The sequence below is a fragment of the Ovis canadensis genome, chromosome 14, assembly GCF_042477335.2.
Source record: "Ovis canadensis isolate MfBH-ARS-UI-01 breed Bighorn chromosome 14, ARS-UI_OviCan_v2, whole genome shotgun sequence".
In the NCBI taxonomy this organism is placed as follows: domain Eukaryota; kingdom Metazoa; phylum Chordata; class Mammalia; order Artiodactyla; family Bovidae; genus Ovis; species Ovis canadensis.
The window spans coordinates 66343380-66363756 of NC_091258.1; the positions used below are offsets into that span (position 1 = coordinate 66343380).

Here is a 20377-nt window from a genome sequence, read left to right on the forward strand (position 1 = left end):
TTGGTGGGGATTCCAGGTGTCAGCTCCTCCCACCAGAGGATTTTTCCGTTTCTGCTAGACATCTTAGTACCCTGGATCACAACAGGTGATGCAAAACCAGGTTGCCTGTGGCCCCAGATTCTCAGGGCTCATTCCCCCCACTCCTTTCCTTTAATTTTGTGTTTCCTTCAGCATTTAAAACACCTTCTCTGCAGTGTTCTGGGTCAGTCTTACCTGAGCTTGTAGTTTGGTGGGATCCCAGCTCCTATTATATTCTTCACCTTGGGCAGGCTTTGACTTCTGCTGGCCTGTCCCCAAAAGGCTACAAATTAGAAACCCAGGGTTGTTAACATCGGCAAATGCCCTCAGAGCAAAAGTGGCTTTAGGACCCCTATGGACCTTTCCCTTAAATTTTTGGCTTAGTATATCCATAACTGTGTTTTATTGGCTATTTGAGGCTTTCCAGATTTTACTTCCTGTTTTCAGCAGGATAGTCCAAATAACCCAGCCTTCTCTTTACAGGAATCCAAAATTCCACAAAACCAAGCCAAGTTATAAATCCAGGTCTCTTTGATTCTAAAATCTAAGTATTAAATAACTACTCTGACATATCCCCATCTCTGGAAATTTTGATTCCTTGGTAAGAATGTCAGAGACTGTTAGCCACTGCTCAATATCCATTTTCCCCTCTTCTGTTAGTTAATAATTAGCTGAATATCTTAAAACTTTTATTACAGGGATCTTTATGAGTTTCTGTGTGGGCATAATGCATCTGGCTAAGCACCTGCATTTCCCAGTCTCCCCTGCAGTCCTTCCATGTGGCTAAAGTTCTGATCAGTGAGCTGTGCATAGAAGCATGGTATAGTATTTCTGAGGATACTCCCTTCCCCACAAAATGGTAATGGGTGGAGCTGTAGCAGCCATCTTGGACCATGAGGCTGAGGGCCAAAGGCAAAGAATAATGGAAGAGTGGGCTTGAAGGAGTCTGGGCTCCCAGTGACTTCAGGGCCACCATACCTTCCCAATACTGGGTTTCTAAAGAAATAAAAGCTACCTTGTTTGAGTTTCTGTTAATACTATTTTGAGAGTTTTGAATCCAAACTGACACAGATGAAGAGTCAAAAGTCACCTCAGTCCAAGGGAATTGGCTAAGGATTCTTTCAGCTTTTTCCATCTCACCACGAACTGGCCCATGACTTCCTTCTCTTCCAAACAGCTTCCCTTAACAACACACAAACCAGTCTGGGCCCAGCCTTATAAATATTGATTTTATAGAAAGGACCAATTCAAAATTGGTCAGATGCCACACGTTAGAAGCTTTCCAGAACCACAAGGATGAAAAAACAAAACCAAGGAAAAAAAAAAAAAAACCCAAACAGAACAAACAAAAGTACTCCAGATCAAACTGCCTGAAAGTCAAGGTCTTGGTTCACTAAAGGAATCTTTAAAAAAAATATGTGGCTGGGAGATGGAGAGACCTCTAACACCTGAACAAGTACCCAGAGTGGAAGGAAAAAAACAGAAATTGAAACCCTTAGTTCCCGCCCACCGCCCCCCCCCCAATGCTGTCCAGAGAGAGGCAAAGGGTTTCACAGCTTTTTTTTGTGGGGGTGGGGGTGGGGGTGGGATGGGGTCATGGCAATAGCTTAAATATCGGAAGAGAAGTTTTGCACTTCAACTTTTGTTTTCCTCTTGGGGACCTAGAGAGACTGATAGCTTGAGGTTATGGAGAAAACTGATTTTTATTGTTTTAATGGGGAAAATGTCTAGAAATGGCAGGTGGCCATGAAAAGTGTCAAAATGTGATCAGTAATCTGATGGCCCCCAATTCCTAAAGAGGAGGTGAGCCCTGGTGTAGCAGGTTAGAAAGGGTACCAACGCTGGGTGCTGTGGCCTCTTGGGAGAAAAGAACAAGTCCAGAGAGAAAGAACCGGGGGAAGGGATGCAAGGGGGCCGGAATGGGGGAACCCTTAAGTAGTACCAAAATTAGCTGCCGTCTGCTCCCTGCTAGTGGGTCCCTGGGGTACGGAAGGTGGCAGGGAGGGCATTGGGACTGAATGGAGAGGAAATTGAGATGCTCATTAAAAAAAAAAACCACCCAACTTGAGGATCTGAAGAGTAGAAAACCAGTAGGGGTCAATCGGAGTGCTTTCTTGGTCACCCCCATGAACCCCATCTTAGTTCTGGAGGGGGATCCATGCTGCCTGGGCTGGGGGTATGGGCTGGTGACCCAGTCCTGACCCTTGGCTCCCAGGGGGAGGGGGTGGGTGTGGGTGTGGTGGGCTCTTCCCCACCCCCTCCCCCGGCTTCACCTCCCCTCCTCGCGGCCAGCCCGGCCCCCACCAGTGCCCGGCCCGTTGCAGGGCAGCACCCAGTTGTTATCATGCAGACCCAGGCGGCAGCCGGGGGTCTCGCGATCGGCTCGGCGGCAGCACATCCAGTAGGAACGTCCGTAAGGCAGGTCGTGGTGGTAGGGCTTGGGGTGCCAGCGGCAGAGCGACACATCGCCCTTCTCGTATCTCTTGCGGCACTGCTTGCAAGGGTCATCGCGGTAGAGTGGGTCGCGGCTCCAGCGCGAGTCTGTGGCCCGCACGCCGAATGCCTCAATGATGCCCTTGAAGTGGTGGCAGGTGCACTTGAGAGCCGCCAGGGCCCGCGTGGGCAGGAAGCTGAAGATCTTGACCAGCACGTGCTCTGGGAGCACCAGCATGTACTGCCGGGGCTCCAACAACCGCTGGATCTTGAAACGGATCTCCAGGAAGTCGTGGGACACGTGCCGGTACAGGCGGCACAGGGAGGTGTCGGCCGTCCCCTCAGCATCGTCCGGGCCTGGCGCTGTGGCCGGTGAGTCGGCTGGCGGAGGCTCGGGGGGCCCGTCCGGCCCCCGGGACTGGAGGAAAAAGAGCTGGCCAGGCGGGGGTGGCTCCTCGGGGCTGACAGTCAGGCACACCGTCTCCTCTTTCACGTTTTTGGTGCTGTCCTTGCCAAAGAAGATGCACTCGTCCACCACCCCTGTGACCACCACATCCACGTGGAAACCGGACGCTCCGCAGTCCCGGGCAGGGGGTGGCGGGGGCGCTGGGGGAGTGTCCTCGAGCCTGGCGGGGGCGGGGGTCTCACCCTCACTGGCTTCGTCTGCCCTAGCCAGCAGGAACTCCACGTTGCTGGGGAGGGCGTCCCGAGACGGGCTGATGAGCTGGTACAGGTCGCAAGTGATCTTGTCCTTGGCCCGGGCTCCAGGACCTGGGCTGCCAGGGTAGGCGCAACCCGGCCGGCCCCCGCTCCCATTGGGTAAGCTGCCATCCGGTGCTCGGGACTCTCGGCCGTTGGAGATCCGGAAGGCGATGCGCACCTCCCCGGGGCCTGGCCCAGGCCGCTCCTCCTTGCGGAGGCCCTTGGCCGGAGGGTTGTCCCGCTGGGCCTCAAAGTGGGCCACTGCCTCGGCTACACGGCTGCAGTCCCCGCCGCCAGACCTTCGTTCGGATCCCAGCCCCTTGCCAGGCCCACCCTGCTCAGCCGACACGAAGACCACAGGCGCTGGGGTGCTGGGGCGCGGGTAGCTCTGCAGGGCCAGGGCGGCCCGCTGTTCCACCAGGGCCACCATCTCGGCCACAGAGAGCAGGTCCACATCCTCACCGGCGGAGATTGGGGCCCCCTCCGCGGCAGGGGGCCCGTCCTGTCCCCCTGGGTCGGGCGGAGCCTTCGTAGACTCGAGACAGCGCCTCCTCCGCTTGGCCTTGGAGCTGTCACTGCCCCAGTGCCCCTTGACCTTCATGGAGCTGGCCCGATTGCCCCCACCACACTGGTGGGCCACAAAGAAGGCCACCTTCTCCTTTGTATTCCCTGGCTTGATCACATACCATGTGTCCAGCAGGACTCGACCCTCGTCGCCAGCAGCGGCTGCGGAAAGGAGCGGGGCAGGCTGGGAGGCAGGAGCATCGGAGGCCAAGACCGGGGGCGTGTTCTCAGAGTGGGCAGGGCCATGTTCTGGCTCCGCCCCACCACCAGGCTCGGAGCAGGCTGAGGGCTTGAGAGCTGCAGAAGGCGGGCGTGGCTGGTTCTGGGAGTAGGTGCCAAAGGGCCGAGGGCACCAGAGCTGGAAGGGCAGAAGGCCACCTCGGTCCATTCTGGGAATGGTGGCAGACAGGCGAGGGTTCACCACATCGCAGGGCCTGGATGGCGGTGGGGGGCTCCACAGGTCACCTGGAGACACGGAAGAGGGGGTGGGAGAGCTGGGGAACAGCCAGCCCTGTCAGTTCCTCTCTGACCTCAACCTCTTGGACCTGAGGAGACAAGCCAGGCTATACCACTCAGACCCTGTTCCCGCCCAGCCCTGACCCAGATGAGCAAATGGAGGGCTGCAGAGAGGTTGGGACCTACTTCTTTAATACCCAGAGTGTGACAGGAGCTGGCAGTTTGCTCCAACCCTCCGCTGCCTGACTGGTTTTACTCGCGATCCACAGGGCTTCTGCTGCCAGAACTTTAAACAGAATTTAAAGTACCAACTGATGAAAAGCTCCTCCTTTTTCTATTTGATCACCCAATAATAAGTTCCTGAAAAGAGAATTCCCAGCCCTGCCCACAGCTATAGGAGCCTGAACCCATGGAGGAAGGAACAAGGTGGGCTGGGCAGGGGAAGATTGGAGGTAGGAGACAGAGAGGTCCTTAAGAGTGGAGCTCTTCACTCGGTTCTGGTTGTGAGGCTCTTTGGGGATCTATTATAGCTGTGGATCCTCACCCAGAAAAATGCACACACTTGCAACAAGACTGCAGGTTAATTCCTTTAAGCAAACACACAGACCCCTGGCATGAGAAGGCCTTTCTAGTCTAGCTTCTTCAAGCGGCTCCCAACTTGCTGAGTTTGAGGCTCAGAGTGGGGAAAGTTATATGTTGCAAAACCAGGCCTTCAAACCTGGTTTCCAGATTTCTCAATTTAGGGCTTATAATAGTGACCGTTTTATTTTGCAATGACTTTGTGTGCATGACCTAATCTGGAGGCAGTCTTGCTAACAAGCCTGACCCAACTATGTTCTGGGCTTCCCTAGTGGCTCAGAAGGTAAAGCGTCTGTCTGCAATGCAGGAGACCTGGGTTCGATCCCTGAGTTGGGAAGATCCCCTGGAGAAGGAAATGGCAGCCCACTCTAGTATTCTTGCCTGGAAAATCCCATGGATCGTGGAGCCTGGTAGGCTACCATCCATGGGGTCACAAAGAGTCGGACACGACTGAGTGACTTCACTTCAACTATGTTCTACTGCAAAACTAACAGTCTCAAATCCTCAATCTTTGCCTCGGGCATCTCCCTCCAGATATCTTGAAACCAAGACACTCTTCAAATGCCGAAACTTCCACATGCTTACAGACCAGTGAAAGCAGTCTGCTGACTCCTGGTTGTACTATTTTGAGCCACAGGCCAAATCCAGCCCATTGCCTGTCTCTGCAAATAAAATATTATTGAAACATGTTCCTTTGTTCATGGCTACTTTTATGCTACTATGGCAGAGTTGAGTAGGGTGACAGAAAACATATGGCTTGCAAAGCCTAAAATACTCATTATCTGGCCCTTTATGGAAAAAGTTTGCTGACCTCTGCAGTATATATGGTTCCTCTAAATTCAGGCAATACCACAGACACCACTAAATCACCATTTATTTCATGGCCCTATAGCTTTAAGATCTAGACAGCCTCCAAGCACCTCCAAGCACTCACAGACACCAGAGTCTTAATCCTAAGAATCCTTGCCCCCCATAATTCCCAATCCCACCTACTACTCCTAACACAGCCCCTGCTGAAATCTCTTTCTTGCTTAAAAAAAAAAAAAAAAAAAAAACCATACAGCCCCTAAAACCTATAGATGGCTAAGTTTACCAACAACCAACACATCTAAAATGTCCAGGAACAGGGTTTCCTTGGTGGCTTGATGGTAAAGAATCTAGAGTCTACCTGCCAATGCAGGAGACACGGGTTTGATTTCTGATCTGAGAAGAACCCCCATGTCTCGGAACAAGGAAGCCTATGCACCACAACTTTGAGCCTGTGCTCCAGAGCCAGAGAGCCACAACTACTGAGTCCATGTGCCCTGGAGCCTGTGCCGCGCAACAAGAGAGGCCCCCACAATAAGTCTGTGCACCGCAGCAAGAGCGGCCCCTGCCTGCTGCAACTGGAGAAGGGCAGTGATGATGACCCAGCACAGCCGAAAGTAAATAAACAAGATTATAAATAAATAAAATGTCCAGGAATAGAAACTACCACAGCAAAAGCCACTCATTCTCTATAGATGCAAATATATCCTGACCCAAAACATCCAGACCCTCTCAAAATCTTAAAACTTCCAAACCTAAAAATATACCCTCCAGCTCAGAAAGCCTCAATCTCAATGTAGACCCACACAAATCCCATGCCTACCAAGAACTCCAACACACACAGCAATTTCCCAACCTCACAGATGACCCAAAAGACCAGTTTTCTGAAATTCTATACTTAGCGCAAACTCTCTCTAAATCTCCACGTGCATTACCTAATCCCACAGAAGGGCCCCCGACCGCAAAACAACTAAAACATCAATGCTTCCTAATACAGAAAACTAATACAAAACCATTTATTTGTCAAAGTCAAAAGAACCTCCAAAATTCTCCCAAAGAAACCTCACAAAATGTTAATATGCAGACATGAGCTTATGGCACGCTCACTGGCAGTTTACTGGGTACTGTTTTAACAATTCCTGCTAATTCTCCCTCCTCCCTAGGAAGCAGGGAGTGTTATTTGTCCGAGTCCAGATGAGGGGCAGAAAGGTTAAATCCCTGTCCGGAGCCAGACAGGGAGGAAGTCGGGAGAGCTGAAAGCGTTTACATTCTGGGTGCAGACATGGGACTCTGCTTCTAAGTCTCTCCGTGGCTCCCCAAATCCTATACCCACCAAACACCCAAACCACATGGGCGATTCTCTACAATACATTCGAATCTTCCACAGTACATAGGAACCCAAACTCAAATCCCAAGGCGCCACCTAAACTCAAGAGAACCCCAAAGTATTCCCATACCCACGAAAAATGTCCCCACTCCCTCCCATTATAGCTTCCCTGGCATTCGCCAACCTCTAAGGCTACTCTCGAAACCTAGATACGCCCCCTCAAAACTCCCCACCAGCGCGCCGCGCCCCCTGAGGGGAGGAGGAGGCACCCACGCGTGCGCAAGAGAAGAGGGCCCCGCCCCCTCGCTCCTTCCCTCCAGCTGTCGTGCCTGCCGGGCACCCAGCTGGTTTCCCTCCGCCCCTTTGTTGACAGACGTGCGCGTGATGGCCCCAGCCAATGAGCGGCGGCCATTCGGAGCCATGCCCATATAAGGCAGGCCTTGGCGAAGGGGCCCAACTTCGAAAGAGGGTGGAGTAGGCGAGAGGTGACGAACGGGGTGTGGAAACAGTCAAGTGCAAGAGAGTGTGGAACAATTCCTAACTTCCTGCTAAACGGAAGAACAAGGCCAGCACCCAAGCCATAACAATCAAGGGAAGGTTTATTACGACGTTTCCTCTAAACTGGAGCCCTGATTGACAGCTGAGATTTAAAGGGCCAAGCAGTTCAGGGATTGAGACTCCAGGTCCGGAGGAAAGGAAGGGGGCAGAAAGATCTGGAAGTGCCTAGCTTTGGTAGGGAAACCTGGAGGGAGAGATTTCCCGCGGGAGAAACGGAGCAGCAGGATCACCTCACCCTGGAAAACAAATGGGCAGAATTGTCGTCACAAGTCCAAGCCTCTGGGCCTGGCATTCAACGCTCAGGCCGTGTAGCCAAAAGGACCTCTCAGGCCTGCCGTTCCAACCAGGCACCGCAAATAGTACAAGAAAATAATATACTTTAATAATTTTTTAAAATATTGGCTACCTGGTAAAATGAGACTATTTAGGATATAAATGAGTTAAAATGTTTAAAATTGACTTCATCTCTTTCTTTTGACTTTTTAAATGTGGCTACTAGATTTTAAATTACATGTAAGGTGCACCTTTTTTCTATTGAACAGCACTGGCCTAGATCCTTTCAGTGCCAGGCTGGCTCAAGAGACACTCCACTCCTGGCATCTGTCCATTCCCACCACCCTGTCTGCTACCAGCCATCCTGCACATCAGAGCCAGAAGGGTCTTCTCAAAATATAAACCTGACTTTGTCCCTACCCTGCTCAGAACCTACCATGACTCCCCAGTGCCCCTGAGGAAAAGCCCAGATACTCTCTAACTCTAGCCTCATCCTTCCCCACTTTCCCATGCCCCCAGTGGACCCAGGTAAGCACCTGCTCTGGCCTACAGAATAGTTAGAATACTGAGGCCTTCTCTGATCCTCAGGAGGAGTGGTTATCTCCATTGTATAGATGAAGAAACTGAGGCAGGTCAGGTTGCCTAACTAGCTCAAGGTCACACGTAACTGGTGGGACTTAGAGCAGGGATGGGAACCCAGGGAATCTGATTTTAGATTGCTGTGCTCTTTTGTTTAATTATATATTCTCTGGGGTTTCAGCTCAGCCATCCTCTCCTCCAGGAAGCTAACCCCCTAAGGCTGGGTCAGGCTCTACCTCCAGGGTCCCACTGGCCTCCTTGCTGGATATTCGTCAGAGTCACCAAGCCCTTTCCTCCTATGTTACCTCTGATTGGCATGCTTTCCCCCCAGAAAGGAAAGAGCAAGCCCATATGGTTCTATCCCTTCTATCATTTGGGTCTTAGCTCAAATGTAACTTTCATGGGCCTGTATCTTTAACCAGGAGGCCTTCCCTGAGCTCCCTTTCTGGAAACCTTCCACCCACCCAGAGAGGTCCTCTGGGTTCCCCAAACCTAGCCCTGTCCACTGTCACTATTGAGGGATGGATCCGTCTGCTCCACTGAATAGTGAACCCATGGGAGGAAAGGTCAGAGTTATCATGGTCATCATGGTGACCCCAGCAACACTGCCCAGCACGGGATGGAATGGATCAAAGTTCCCTGCCCTAAGGCTCCATGTCTCAAACTCCTGGAGGCCTGGCAGTGTAAACTCTCTTTCACACCCAAATATTCTATCTGGGTCAGAGGTTACTAGGGCAGAATTCTCTAACTTCCCAAACACGAAGCTCCGAACAAGGCCATACCCTAAGGCAATGCTCCGTGAAGATCCACTTATTGAAAAACATCTGGAGCTAAACAGACTGAAAATCAAAAGATGGAAAAAGACTGACCAGGCAAATAAGAACCAAGAATCAAGTAGAGAGGCTTCCGCGGTGGCTCAGTGGTAAAGAATCCGCTTGCCAATTCAGGAGACACGGGTTCGATCCCTGATCTGGGAAGACCCCACATGCTGTGGAGCAACTAAGCCCGCGTGCGCCACAACTATACAGCCTGCGCTCTAGAGCCCAGAAGCCGCCACTACTGAGCCCATGTGCCTTACAGGGCTGTGCTCTGCAGCAAGAGAAGCCACTGCAATGAGAAGCCCGTGCACCACAACTAGAGAGCAGCTCCCGCTTGCTGAAATTAGGGAAAAGCCCCTGCAGCAACAAAGACCCAGCACAGCCAAAAAAAAAAAAGAGTCAAGCAGAGAAATGACAGTGCTGATTAAAACAGACAGTTAACAACTGACAAAAGGAAAAAGGGATGATTAGGGACAAAGAATGTGACAAAACAAACTGACCCACTATACACAAAAGTTCTCAACGTAAGTGCTCCTAATACTATGGCACAAAACAGACAAGGCAAAAAGCAACAGAATGACACCTTGGCAAGTCCACCACTGTAGTGGGGAGCCTTAATGTATCTCTTCATAAGACCGCGGTTGAAAAGAAAAAAATCAGTAAGGACCTGGACCACACAATCACCACTCTTGCTGGAATACCCACAATTAGAGAATCCAGCTTTATGTCCCTCATCTGACACTCTGAGGTCCTCCTGTGTGCGGGCCCTGGGTTGGGTGCTGGAGCTACAGAGATGACACAGAGATCACCAGAAAGAGCTCATGGGAAGGGGGGCAGGCATCCAAAGAAACAGTCATGGCCAAGATGAATGTATTACAGAGGAAATGATGATCACAACAGCAGTTAACACTGGCGCTCTCACCGTGAGCCAGGCTTTGTTCTGAGTGCTTTATAAATATTAACTTGTTTAATTCTCACATCGTTTTACTACTTTTTAATCTCATTTCAGATGTTAGAAAGTGGAGGCATAGAATGGGTAAGCAATTGCTATTGGACACAGCTTTGTGGCCAAGCTTTGAATGAGAGTCTGGCTGACTCCAGAGTGTAAGCAGCTCCTTCATGGAGTATACGGAGCGATTTTCCTGGATCATCTTGTTCTGTCTGCAAAGCCTTTACACTCTCTGTTCCTTCTGCCTGGAATACTCTTTCCCAGGTATCCAGAGGGCTCACCCCCCTCCTCAGATCACCTTCATGAGACCTTTCTTTTTAAATTTACTTTATTGAAGTAGTGTCGATTGGGGCTTCCCAGGTGGTGCTAGTGATAAAGGACTCGCCTGCCAATGCAGGAGATTCGGGAGACTCCAGTTCAATCCCTGGGTTAGGAAGATCCCCTGGAGGAGGGCATGGCAACCCACTCCAGTATTCTTGCCTGGAGAATCTCATGGACAGAGGAGCCTGGCAGGGTACAGTCCATAGGGTCTCCAAGAGTAGGACACAACTGAAGTTGACTTAGCACGCATAGCTGATTTACAATGTCATGTTAATTTCTACTATACAACAAAGTGATCCAGTTATACATACATATACACATTCTTTTCCATAATGGTTTATCGTAGGATATTGAATATAGTTCCCTGTGCTATACAGTAGGATCTTCTTGTTCCTGAGAACATCTTGACTGAAAACTGCAGTCCCCACCTCAGATAGACATACACACTCTCCCTGATTTTTCTCTTTAGCATGCATTACTATCTACTATACTATAAACTTTATTATTGTCAGTTCCCCTCACTAAAATGAAAACTCCCCCAGACTGGTATTTTTTGCCTAGTTTTTTCTTCCCCACCTCTGCATCCCCAGCTTTTAGAATAGCACCCAGTGGTTGGGTACTATGAGTGTGGTCCTCAGAGCAGCAGCTGAAGCTGGAAGTGTATTAGAAAGGTAATCTTGGGCTCTCCCCTACACCTGCTGAATCAGAAAGTGCACATCAGCAAGATCTCTGGGGGACTGCACGATTAAGTTGGAGAACCTACGCCCAGGCACACTGCAGGTGTGCAGCACTTGTTGGTTGGAACAAACCCCTAACACTGCCTTACTGTCCGCCTTCTGCACAGATGCTACCGGGGACCTCTTGTGAAAAATGAGCTGGTCCAGCCAAGTCCAGTGGTGGAAATCCTGCTCCCAGGACCAAGGCAGGAGGCCACCTCCTCCAGGAGCTGTGTTGGTGCCCTCCTAAGCCACACAGGGTCTCTTCCTCCTGAGGCCTCCTCTGGCCACACCTGTCATCTGTCCTGGCTGAGTGACAATGACCTGGGTTAGGGCCTCTCTCTCTTCCCTCCATCCTCTGGGTTTCTGGAAGGCTGGATTCTCTCCCCAGAGGCACAGCTGCTCCAGCCTCCACACTTGGCTCCCTGGCCTGGTTTAGTTCTTCTGGCTCCATCCTTTTCATGGTAGCCAGAAAGATCTTCCTAAACACCAATCAGACCACAGAACTCCCGTTTAAAAATCCTTCCATGAGAGGTGCAAGTTGGCAAAACAAAACGAACGAACCAACAGAACAGGCACAGGAACCCTTTCTCGGGAAGCTGCCAAAGGATTTGCTTCACAGAAGTAAAGGAGCAAACCAAGAAAAAGGAAGCTATGAGATCAAGGAGATAAGATGTAGTTCAGAAGAAAGACAAAAGGAAGGACTCCCCAGATGAAGATAAAGGGAGCTCTGAGGACAGCTGTGTAGCAGGTTAAGGGAGAACCTGCTTCCATAAATGCACAGAGAAAGGAAAAAGGCTGCTAATTAACAAGCTAAGCCTTGGACTTCAGAAGCTGGAAACAGGAATTCCCTGGCAGCCCAGTGGTTAGGACTCTGTGCTTTCACTGCCAAGGACTTGGGTTCAGGCTCTGGTCAGGGAACTAAGATCTTGCAAGTTGGAGAGGTCAGGGTCATGCCAGGACAGGGCTGGGCACAGAACAGTGCCCAGGGAGTGTACTTGCCCATTACTACAACAGGCATTGGTGGCAGGACCCTCATGGCACTGCTCCTGGTCTTCTTCCTTCAATCCTCCACTCTCTCCACCCTGTCACCCCCCTCTACAACTGTGTCCACAATCCTGATCCATGCATGCCCCTCTATTGGTTTTTTTGGACTCTGGGTCTGCTGGTCTCTCTCTTCCTCTTAAGTTTTCCTTTCTAATAGCTGGTCAGAATCATACAAATCCTCAGCATCTAGAGATCCAGGACGCAGACAGAATTCAGGCAGCTTCTCACTTTTAGGGCTATGACTACAGGCAGGGTCCTTATCCCTCTGTGCCTCAGTACCTCCCACCATAAAATACAGATAGTAACAGTACCCATCCATGGGTTGACTGCTGATTCATTGAGATCAGATCAGTAGAGTGCTCAGTGCCAGCGAGGCACCAAGGAGAGGTTCAGTATGAAGGGACCAGGATTATTAAGAAAAGGTGAGACATGGCTTCCCCGGCGGCCAGTAGTTAAAGACTTCTCCTTACAATGTAGGAGGTGAGGATTATATCCCTGACTGGGGAGCTGAGATTCCATATGCCTGGGGGTCAAAAAATCAAAACATAAAGCAGAAACAATATCGTAATAAAATCAATAAGGTCTTTAACAACGGTTCACATAAAAACGAGGTTTTAAAAAAATAAAAGGAAAGTAAGAAAAGGTAAGACAGGGAATTCCCTGGCGGTCCAGTGGTTAGGACTCTGAACTTCCACTGCAGAAGACAGGGGTTTGATCCCTGGTCAGGGAACTAAGATCCCATCAGCATGGCAAAAAAAAAAAGGGACCACTCAAGAGCCTGACAACCACTTGATGGAGTCAAAGACTTCTTCCCTATTTATTTTACATTCTGAAATTAAACCGGTCCTATTCCCCCACAATAATCAAAACGATGGCCATTACTTACTGTCTGATACTGGCTCTCACCTAGTAATTAAACAGCATTTACAGAGCGGCTACTATGTGTCAGACACTGTTCTGAGCATCGGGGACATGCAGGACACAGGAGACAGAAATCCTTGTCCTAATGGATTGGAGACAGGGTAAATTTCACAGTGCTACAGGAAAACAAATATAGTAAGTGAAAGGGCTCAAGAGTGTAAAGTGGGGATTATAATCTTAACTTAGGGGTCAGGAGCAGGTGACAAGCCAAGTCTTTTAGAAAACCTGGGGACTTCCCTGGTAGTCCAGTGGTTAAAAATCTCCCTTCTTATGCAGGGACACTCAGGTTCGATCTCTGGTCTGGGAACTAAGATCCTACATGTCACAGGGCAACTAAGCCCGAGTGCCTCAAATACTGAGCCCGTGTGCTCTGGAGCCCACGTGCCACCACTGAGACCTGACACCACCAAATAAATAAATAAATATTTTAAAAAAGAAAAGAAAACTTGCATTTTTAGGAATAATGCAGCTTTACCAGAGTTTCTAGCAATATACCACTAGCAATAGTAAAGGAAAAAAAAAACTATATATATATATAATTCTGCACGAGTACGCAGTTCATGCGGTCACAAAGAGTCAAACACGACTAAGCGACTGAAAAACAACAAAGCTTCAGATAAACCCCGGTTGGAGACATATTTAAGATTTGAGGAAAAGGCAAAGTAACTTGGAAAGCAGACACATTTTTGAAGACAAATAAAGGAAGGAGGCAGGGGAAGCACTGCATCGCCAGGGGGCGCCCAGATGTGACAAATGGGTACAAGGAGGAGAGGCTGGCAACTTTTCCCTAAACCAGCGGGGTTCCAGATCCTTCATTGAGACCTGGAAACAAAATGTTAAAAATCCAAGAAAGCTGGGAAAGATTGAAGGCGGGAGGAGAAAGGGACGACAGAGGATGAGATGGTTGGGTGGCAGCACCGACTTGATGGACATGAGTTTGAGCAAGCTCCAGGAGTTGGTGATGGACAGGGAAGCCTGGTGTGCTGCAGTCCATGGGGTCACAAAGAGTTGGACACCAATGAGCACTGACTGAACTGAACTGAACTGAATGACAAACAGGCAGAACTGGCATGAGGGGCTGAAAATGAATCAGGAGTAGAGTAACCCACACCAGAAAAAGGAGCACAGATGCCACCAGAGATGCAAAGCTGCCCCAGAGTTGTGACAGCCGCAAGCACCCCAAGGGGAGGGTGGCAGCCTGTACCTGGGACAGGTGCTGGCAAATAGTAGGTGCTCTATCAACACGGTGGATGAGTCAAGGGATGAACCTCCATTTTCCAGAAGCGGAAACTGAGGTCCTTGGGGGTTAAGTGCCTTGCCCAAAGTCACAGAGCTGGTGGCTGATGGAGCCAGTGTTCAAATCTTGGTGTTATGGTTCTGGAGCACATGCTCAATAAATTTTTCTGGAAAGAATAAAATTAATCAAAATACATCACACTTACAAAGAACTTAATATGCACTAGGCATATTATACCCAAGATCTCATGAACTGACAAGAGTTTCATGGCTGGAATGTGGCCCATTTTACATATGAGAAAACGGAGGCCCAGAGTAGGCAAGTAACTTGGCCAAGGACACACAGCAGCAGAGGTGGGGATGGGAACGTGGGCCTACCGGACGCTGATGCTTTTAACCATAAGCTTTCCTATTAGAGCCAGACAATTTAGGGGATAAACTCCGGAAGCCTACAACAAATGAACCAAACTATTTTAACATTACTTACATACAAAGTTGCGAGGTCCCAGTGACCAAAAAGTCGGGAGGGAAAAAAAAACACAGTTGTTAGAAATATCTCCTATTCACTGAAATACCTGGAGTTGGGCCAGGCTGGGCATTGGTGAGTGAATTATTTATATTTGGCTGGGGCTAGGAATGGGAATGGGGACAGATTGAGTTTCTGAGCACCCCCTCAGGGAGTCAGGCCTGGGCTTAGGTGCCAGGGACAGAGGGTGGAGAACTAGAAGAGTCAGGACACAGGAGCAACCTGGGAGAGAAAGAAAAAGGCAGTCTGGCTGGTGTCTCCCTCACCAGTCTTTCTCTACCGCCCTCTCTAAGGTCTGTGTTTCCCATTCAAAAAAATGACAACCCACATGCATCAAGCACTTATTCAAGCACTTTATATGCTTACCTCCCTGAACTCTCTAACATTCCTAGGGTTACTGACCCCATTTTATAATAGAGGAGAGGCCAAAAGACTTGCCCAAGGTCACAGAGAATGTAAGTGGCAGAATTAAAATTTGAACTGAAGACTGCTTCAGACTTCCCTGGTGGTCGTTGTTAAGACTCCAGTCTTCTGATGCAAGGGCATGAGTTTGATCCCTGCTCCAGGAAGATCCCACCCGTGGTGGAACAACTAAGCCTGTGCGCCACAACTACTGAAGGTGGTGTACCTTACAGCCCATGCTCTGCAACAAGAGAGGCCACTGCAGTGAGAAGCCCAGGCACCGCAACTAGAAAGTAGCCTCTGCTCACTGAAACTAGAGAAAGCCCGTGGGCAGCAATGAAGACCCAGCACAGTCAGAAGTACATAAATAAACAAATCTTAAAAAAACAAAAAACAAACCTGAAGATGGCTTCAGTTCTCACTCTGCCCTACTCATGACGCTGAACCTCAGTACAGGAGCACAGATTCTAAGTCAGGATGCCTAGGTTGGAATCCTGAGTCTGCCATTTAATGCTGGATGACCTTGGGAAAGTTGCTGGACCTCTCTGTGCCTCTGGCTCCTTTCTGTAGAACGGAGCTAATAAGAGCACCTACAACTTAGGGGTGTTGTCAGAATTAAAGGAGTTAGCACATACAAATAGCTAAGAACAAGGCCAGGCACTTCCTAAACAATAAGTGTTAGCTGGAATTGGAATGGCTGTGGGGAAACCCTCTCCCTGCCCCCGCATGTTTCTGACCTGGGGTGTGCCCAGATCAGTGCCAGGTTTTGAGAAAACGCCCCGGGGGCTCCACTGAAAAGGAGGGAATCCATTAGCACCTGTGACCAAGTCACATTCCTGGGGTGGGGAACTTTCCACCAACTGCTCCGAGACTAAGGACTTATCATGAGCCAGGAGGACGATCTTATGAAGACTCCTCTCTTCTCAGTGGCATGTTGTTCCCACAACAGATAAGGGCACTGAGTTTCAGAGAGAGGACACTTGCCCAGATCATAAAGGAGTGAAGAAAAGATCTGAATGCTGGACTGCCCATACACACACACCACCATACTTTTCTAAATCCCACTGGAGAAATGAGTGCAGGAGTCGTCTCTATGGCCTCTTCTGGCCATATTACCCTACAGTTGTGTGGCTGTCCAGTTTATCGCGAGTTTCTGGCTGGACTAAGCAAACTATCACTACAGGCAGGCCCCTAATCTCTTGCTCCCTGCGCTACCCACAGTCCTGGATCGTAACCTACACATCACTCTACCACTGATTTCTTTCTTTCACCATCTCATGTTGCCTTCCTGCCCACAATCCGATCCAGAGGCTCCAACCCATCGCTTTCACAACTGGCCTCTCCTTCGGAGCCTCCAGACCCTCTCATTCATCTAGCACTGACTCCCATGCCTTTCCACATCCTCCCGGCTAAACCCCTCGAAAGTGCCCCCTTCTGGGCCTCTGCCTGGACGCCAACTCCCTTCTCCAACTCGGGACTCCTTTCCCCAGCTCTGAGCTTCCTTACAGTCAATCCCAAAGCTCAAGTCTCTCCCCACCTTCAAGACCCATCCCCAGCCCCCATTCTACAATTCCCTCCGGCTCCCGTCTCCCAATCCCCTCCCCCAAGCGATCTCCCCTCACTCCAGCCCCTTCTTTAGCCCCTGCCTCTTCCCTCTCGCTACCGGGTCCCGAATTCCCGCACGGGTTCTCAAGCGCCCCCGGCCCCGGCTCGAGGTTCTCACCATCACCCCGCGCTGCAGCTCCCTCGGCTACGCGGGTTTCCCCCACTCGCTCCTCTCCAGCCTCCCCTTCCGGGTTCCCGCCCCGAAGCCCGCTGGGAATTGGAGTCCGGGCGGCCCCGGACTACATCTCCCAGAAGGCAGCACGGTTAGGCGCGGAGGTGGGGAAGGTAGCAAACTGGGCGGGCTGAGGAAAAGAATGACTCCAACTCCCAGGAGGCAGAGAGGGCGCCTGACAGCGCAGGCGCACAGAGCGCCCCCGCCAGGTGCGCCGGGAGATGCAGTCCAGCCTCCTCCATTTTGGCCCGGGGCCCTTGGAAAAGAAACAGAAAATTGTAAAGGGGCGTTTGCGAGGGGTGGAAACAGCAAGTTTACCGATTTCCTTAAACTGATTAACATGATAATTAGCAGTGCTTTGTATTGTCTCAAACACTTTCCCATCTACTTTTACCCCTGATTTTCTTACCACTAATTTACAAATAAAGAAGTTAGCCTTAAACCTTAGAAGGGAGAAAAGCTCCATATACTAGAAATTTGTATATATTATAGTTATAATAGAGGATTCACGAAGACAGACACCTTTGTGTATCTTGTTCAAACATCCAGAACAGTGTAAATAGTGCCGAGTAAATATTTATTGCATGCTAATTATATGCCTATTGAATTTGCCTGCAGTGCAGGAGACTCCGTTTCGATTCCTGGGTCAGGAAGATCCCCTGGAGAAGGGATAGTCTACCCACTCCAGTATTTTGGGGCTTCCCTGGCGGCTCAGACAGTAAGGAATCTGCCTGCAATGCAGGAGACCTGGGTCATTCCAGGGTTGGGAAGATCCCCTGGAGAAGGGCATGGCAACCCATTCCAGTATTCTTGCCTGGAGAATCCCCATGGACAGAGGAGCTTGGCAAGTTACAGTCCATGGGATTGCAAAGAGTCGGAGACGACTAAGCGGCTAAGCACAAATATGTGCCACACACTCTGCAGAGAATCCACGCATTATCCCAAATTTATAAAAGCTAAGGCAGAAATAAATAGAGAATTTTCTCCATGGCAACACAGCCAGAAAGTGATTTAAACTGAAATGTGCTGGACACCAGTGCCTCTACTTTCCTTTAAGTTGCTAGATCGCCTCCCTTTAAGCAGTATTTTCCTGTCCATCCTCATAGGTTGTGAGAGCGAACTTTCTAAAATGCAGAGTTTGCTATATTAAGAAACATAACTTCATGAGAGGAACTGCTATTAAGGCCTGATTCCGGCGGCCCTCTTCTTTGAATCTTGTCTCAATTTATCACTCTTTAACGCAGCCTCTACCTCACTAGATTCTCAGTTTGTGAGCCTTCCCGACTGCACGAGGAAGGCTGTGGCTAAATCCTCAACTTCTAGCATGGGTCTTGGCACACAGTAAGTCCACATTGCTGCTGCTGCTAAGTCGCTTCAGTCGTGTCCGACTCTGTGCGACCCCATAGACGGCAGCCCACCAGGCTCCCCCGTCCCTGGAATTCTCCAGGCAAAAACACTGGAGCGGGTTGCCATTTCCTTCTCCAATGCATGAAAGTGAAAAGTGAAAGTGAAGTCGCTCAGTCCACATTAACCCTGTGCTAAAGGGAAAAGTTGGAAACCGGACACCAGAGGGCAGGAGGGAAGATCAGTCAGAGCTCCCTTGCTTCCTTATAGCTGGCAGTTGAGGAGACCCCGCCTCCTCGCTCGGCTCCTTTGGCCTCGGACCTCTGAAGTGGACTAGGGGCGTGGCCAGGAGGGGCGGGGTCTTCCGAAAAGGCGGGAACTGGGCGAGCCCTGATTGGTCGGCCTTTTGGCGCGCACGGGCAGACTGACAGGAGGCGCGAAGCCAGGCTCGCGCTGTGCTGGAAGACTGGGACCTTCCCCAGGCGCGCGTGCGCACGGCCACTTGTACCCTGCCGTTTCCTCTCCAGTCTCGCGCCTAGCACACCTTGGCAGGAACTGGTGGGGGCGTAGCCTGGCCTCAAGCGCTCACTTTTGCTCTTCTCTTCAGGCCTCAAGCAGGAACCTCACGCCAAAAGGGACTGCGCCCGCCTCACGCCTGGGCTCGGAACGTGGTGGCCGAGGCCGGCGTGAGGCTCCGGCACGCGAACAGCCTCCGGGGGCCAGCGCGAGACACTGTCCAATCAGGCTTCCAAGTTTGGGGCTGGCGCAAAACCAGAAGGGGGGTCTCTCGAGGCGGATGCTGGAGGCCAAGGGGAATAGTTCGGGGCTTGCCGGTCAGACGGGAGCCTGGGGTCCACTCAGGAACGGCGTTTCCTGGCCGTGGCCACTCTGGGAGTTTCGGGGGGCGGGAGGGCGGGTGTGCCTTGGGTGCCCAGGCTGTATGCGAGGCGGGACCTGGGCAGCAGAGCTGGAGTTTGGATTTGAGGCAGGGCCTAGGTTTGCGGGACCAGGCTCAAGTTTGACGTATGAAATCTCTGAATAGTGTTGGGGACTTGGGGATCACCGGTTAGGACCTGTAGTCTTGGGATTTGTGTCTGGATAGAACTAGTTTTGGGAAATCTGAAAATCTTGGGTTTTGTCACTGGAACTTTCGTGTTGGAATCAGAGATACTAGTGTGGAAATCTAGAAGCCTAGAGTATAATTTGGGGGCCTGAGGTCTAATTTTGGAGAATTGAAGTCTCAATATAGATTTAAGGTCTAGAATCTTAATATAGAGTATGAGATGTGAGATTTAGGGTTTGGAGTCCCAGTTTAGAACTTTAAGAACTGTTAAGGCCTGGAGTCCCCCACATTGAGTATGGGGCTGCAGTTTTAGAGTTTGGGTTTTAGATAGAACTCACATGTGAGATCTCAGTTTAGGCTTGGGGGCACAGTTTGGGGGTCTGAAGTGACAGTTTGAGGGTCTAGAGGTCTTCGTTTTCAAATCTGAGGTAAATTTGGGGGGGTGAGGTTTGCTTTTGGGAGCTCGGGTTTCTTTGTTTAGGGTTTGGGTTCTCAATATTAAGGTTTCTGGTCTGTGTTCTTAATATTAGTATTGGGCTTATATTTGGAGATCAGAAGTTGACAGTTTAGGGGTCTAGAATACCTCAGTATTAGAGTTTAAGGCTTTTAGGTTTAGGAAAGTCTCCTTTTTAGGCTCTAGATCCTCATTTTGGACGTTTAAAATCATACGGTTGCTGTCTTAATATCATAGTTTAAATATCTTAAGCCACAGTTTTCAGGTCCGCTCTCCACCACAGAGTCTGACATCTCATTATTAAGACTAAAGCTCTGAATCAAAGTTTGGAAATCTGCTGCTTTTCGTTTTAGGTCTGGATCATGATTTACAAGCCCAAACTTCCAATTTGAGATTCATGGACTTCAGTTTAGACTTTGGACATTTTCATTTGTTCTATTGGCCTGTGTTTATGGGGACTCAGGACTTTTTTGGGGATCTCTTGAGTGCTCAGAGGAGCACCATGGA

General features: G+C 50.1%; 1 protein-coding gene across 2 annotated transcripts; it reads right to left on the minus strand.

The window, feature by feature from the left end:
• Window positions 1-1595: 1595 nt before the first annotated feature.
• On the minus strand, window positions 1596-17040 carry FBXO46 (F-box protein 46). Of its 2 annotated transcripts, none has more exons than XM_069549205.1 (2): window positions 16956-17040; window positions 1596-4182 (listed from the first exon to the last, which is right to left on the minus strand). In XM_069549205.1, exon 2 carries the CDS (start codon window positions 4103-4105, stop codon window positions 2288-2290), a length of 1818 nt encoding a protein of 605 aa, XP_069405306.1. In that variant the 5' UTR covers window positions 4106-4182; window positions 16956-17040; the 3' UTR covers window positions 1596-2287. The 2 variants fall into 2 exon arrangements, with proteins under 2 accessions (XP_069405306.1, XP_069405307.1); XM_069549206.1 differs by having other exon boundaries at window positions 1596-4262; window positions 16956-17026.
• Window positions 17041-20377: the final 3337 nt, after the last annotated feature.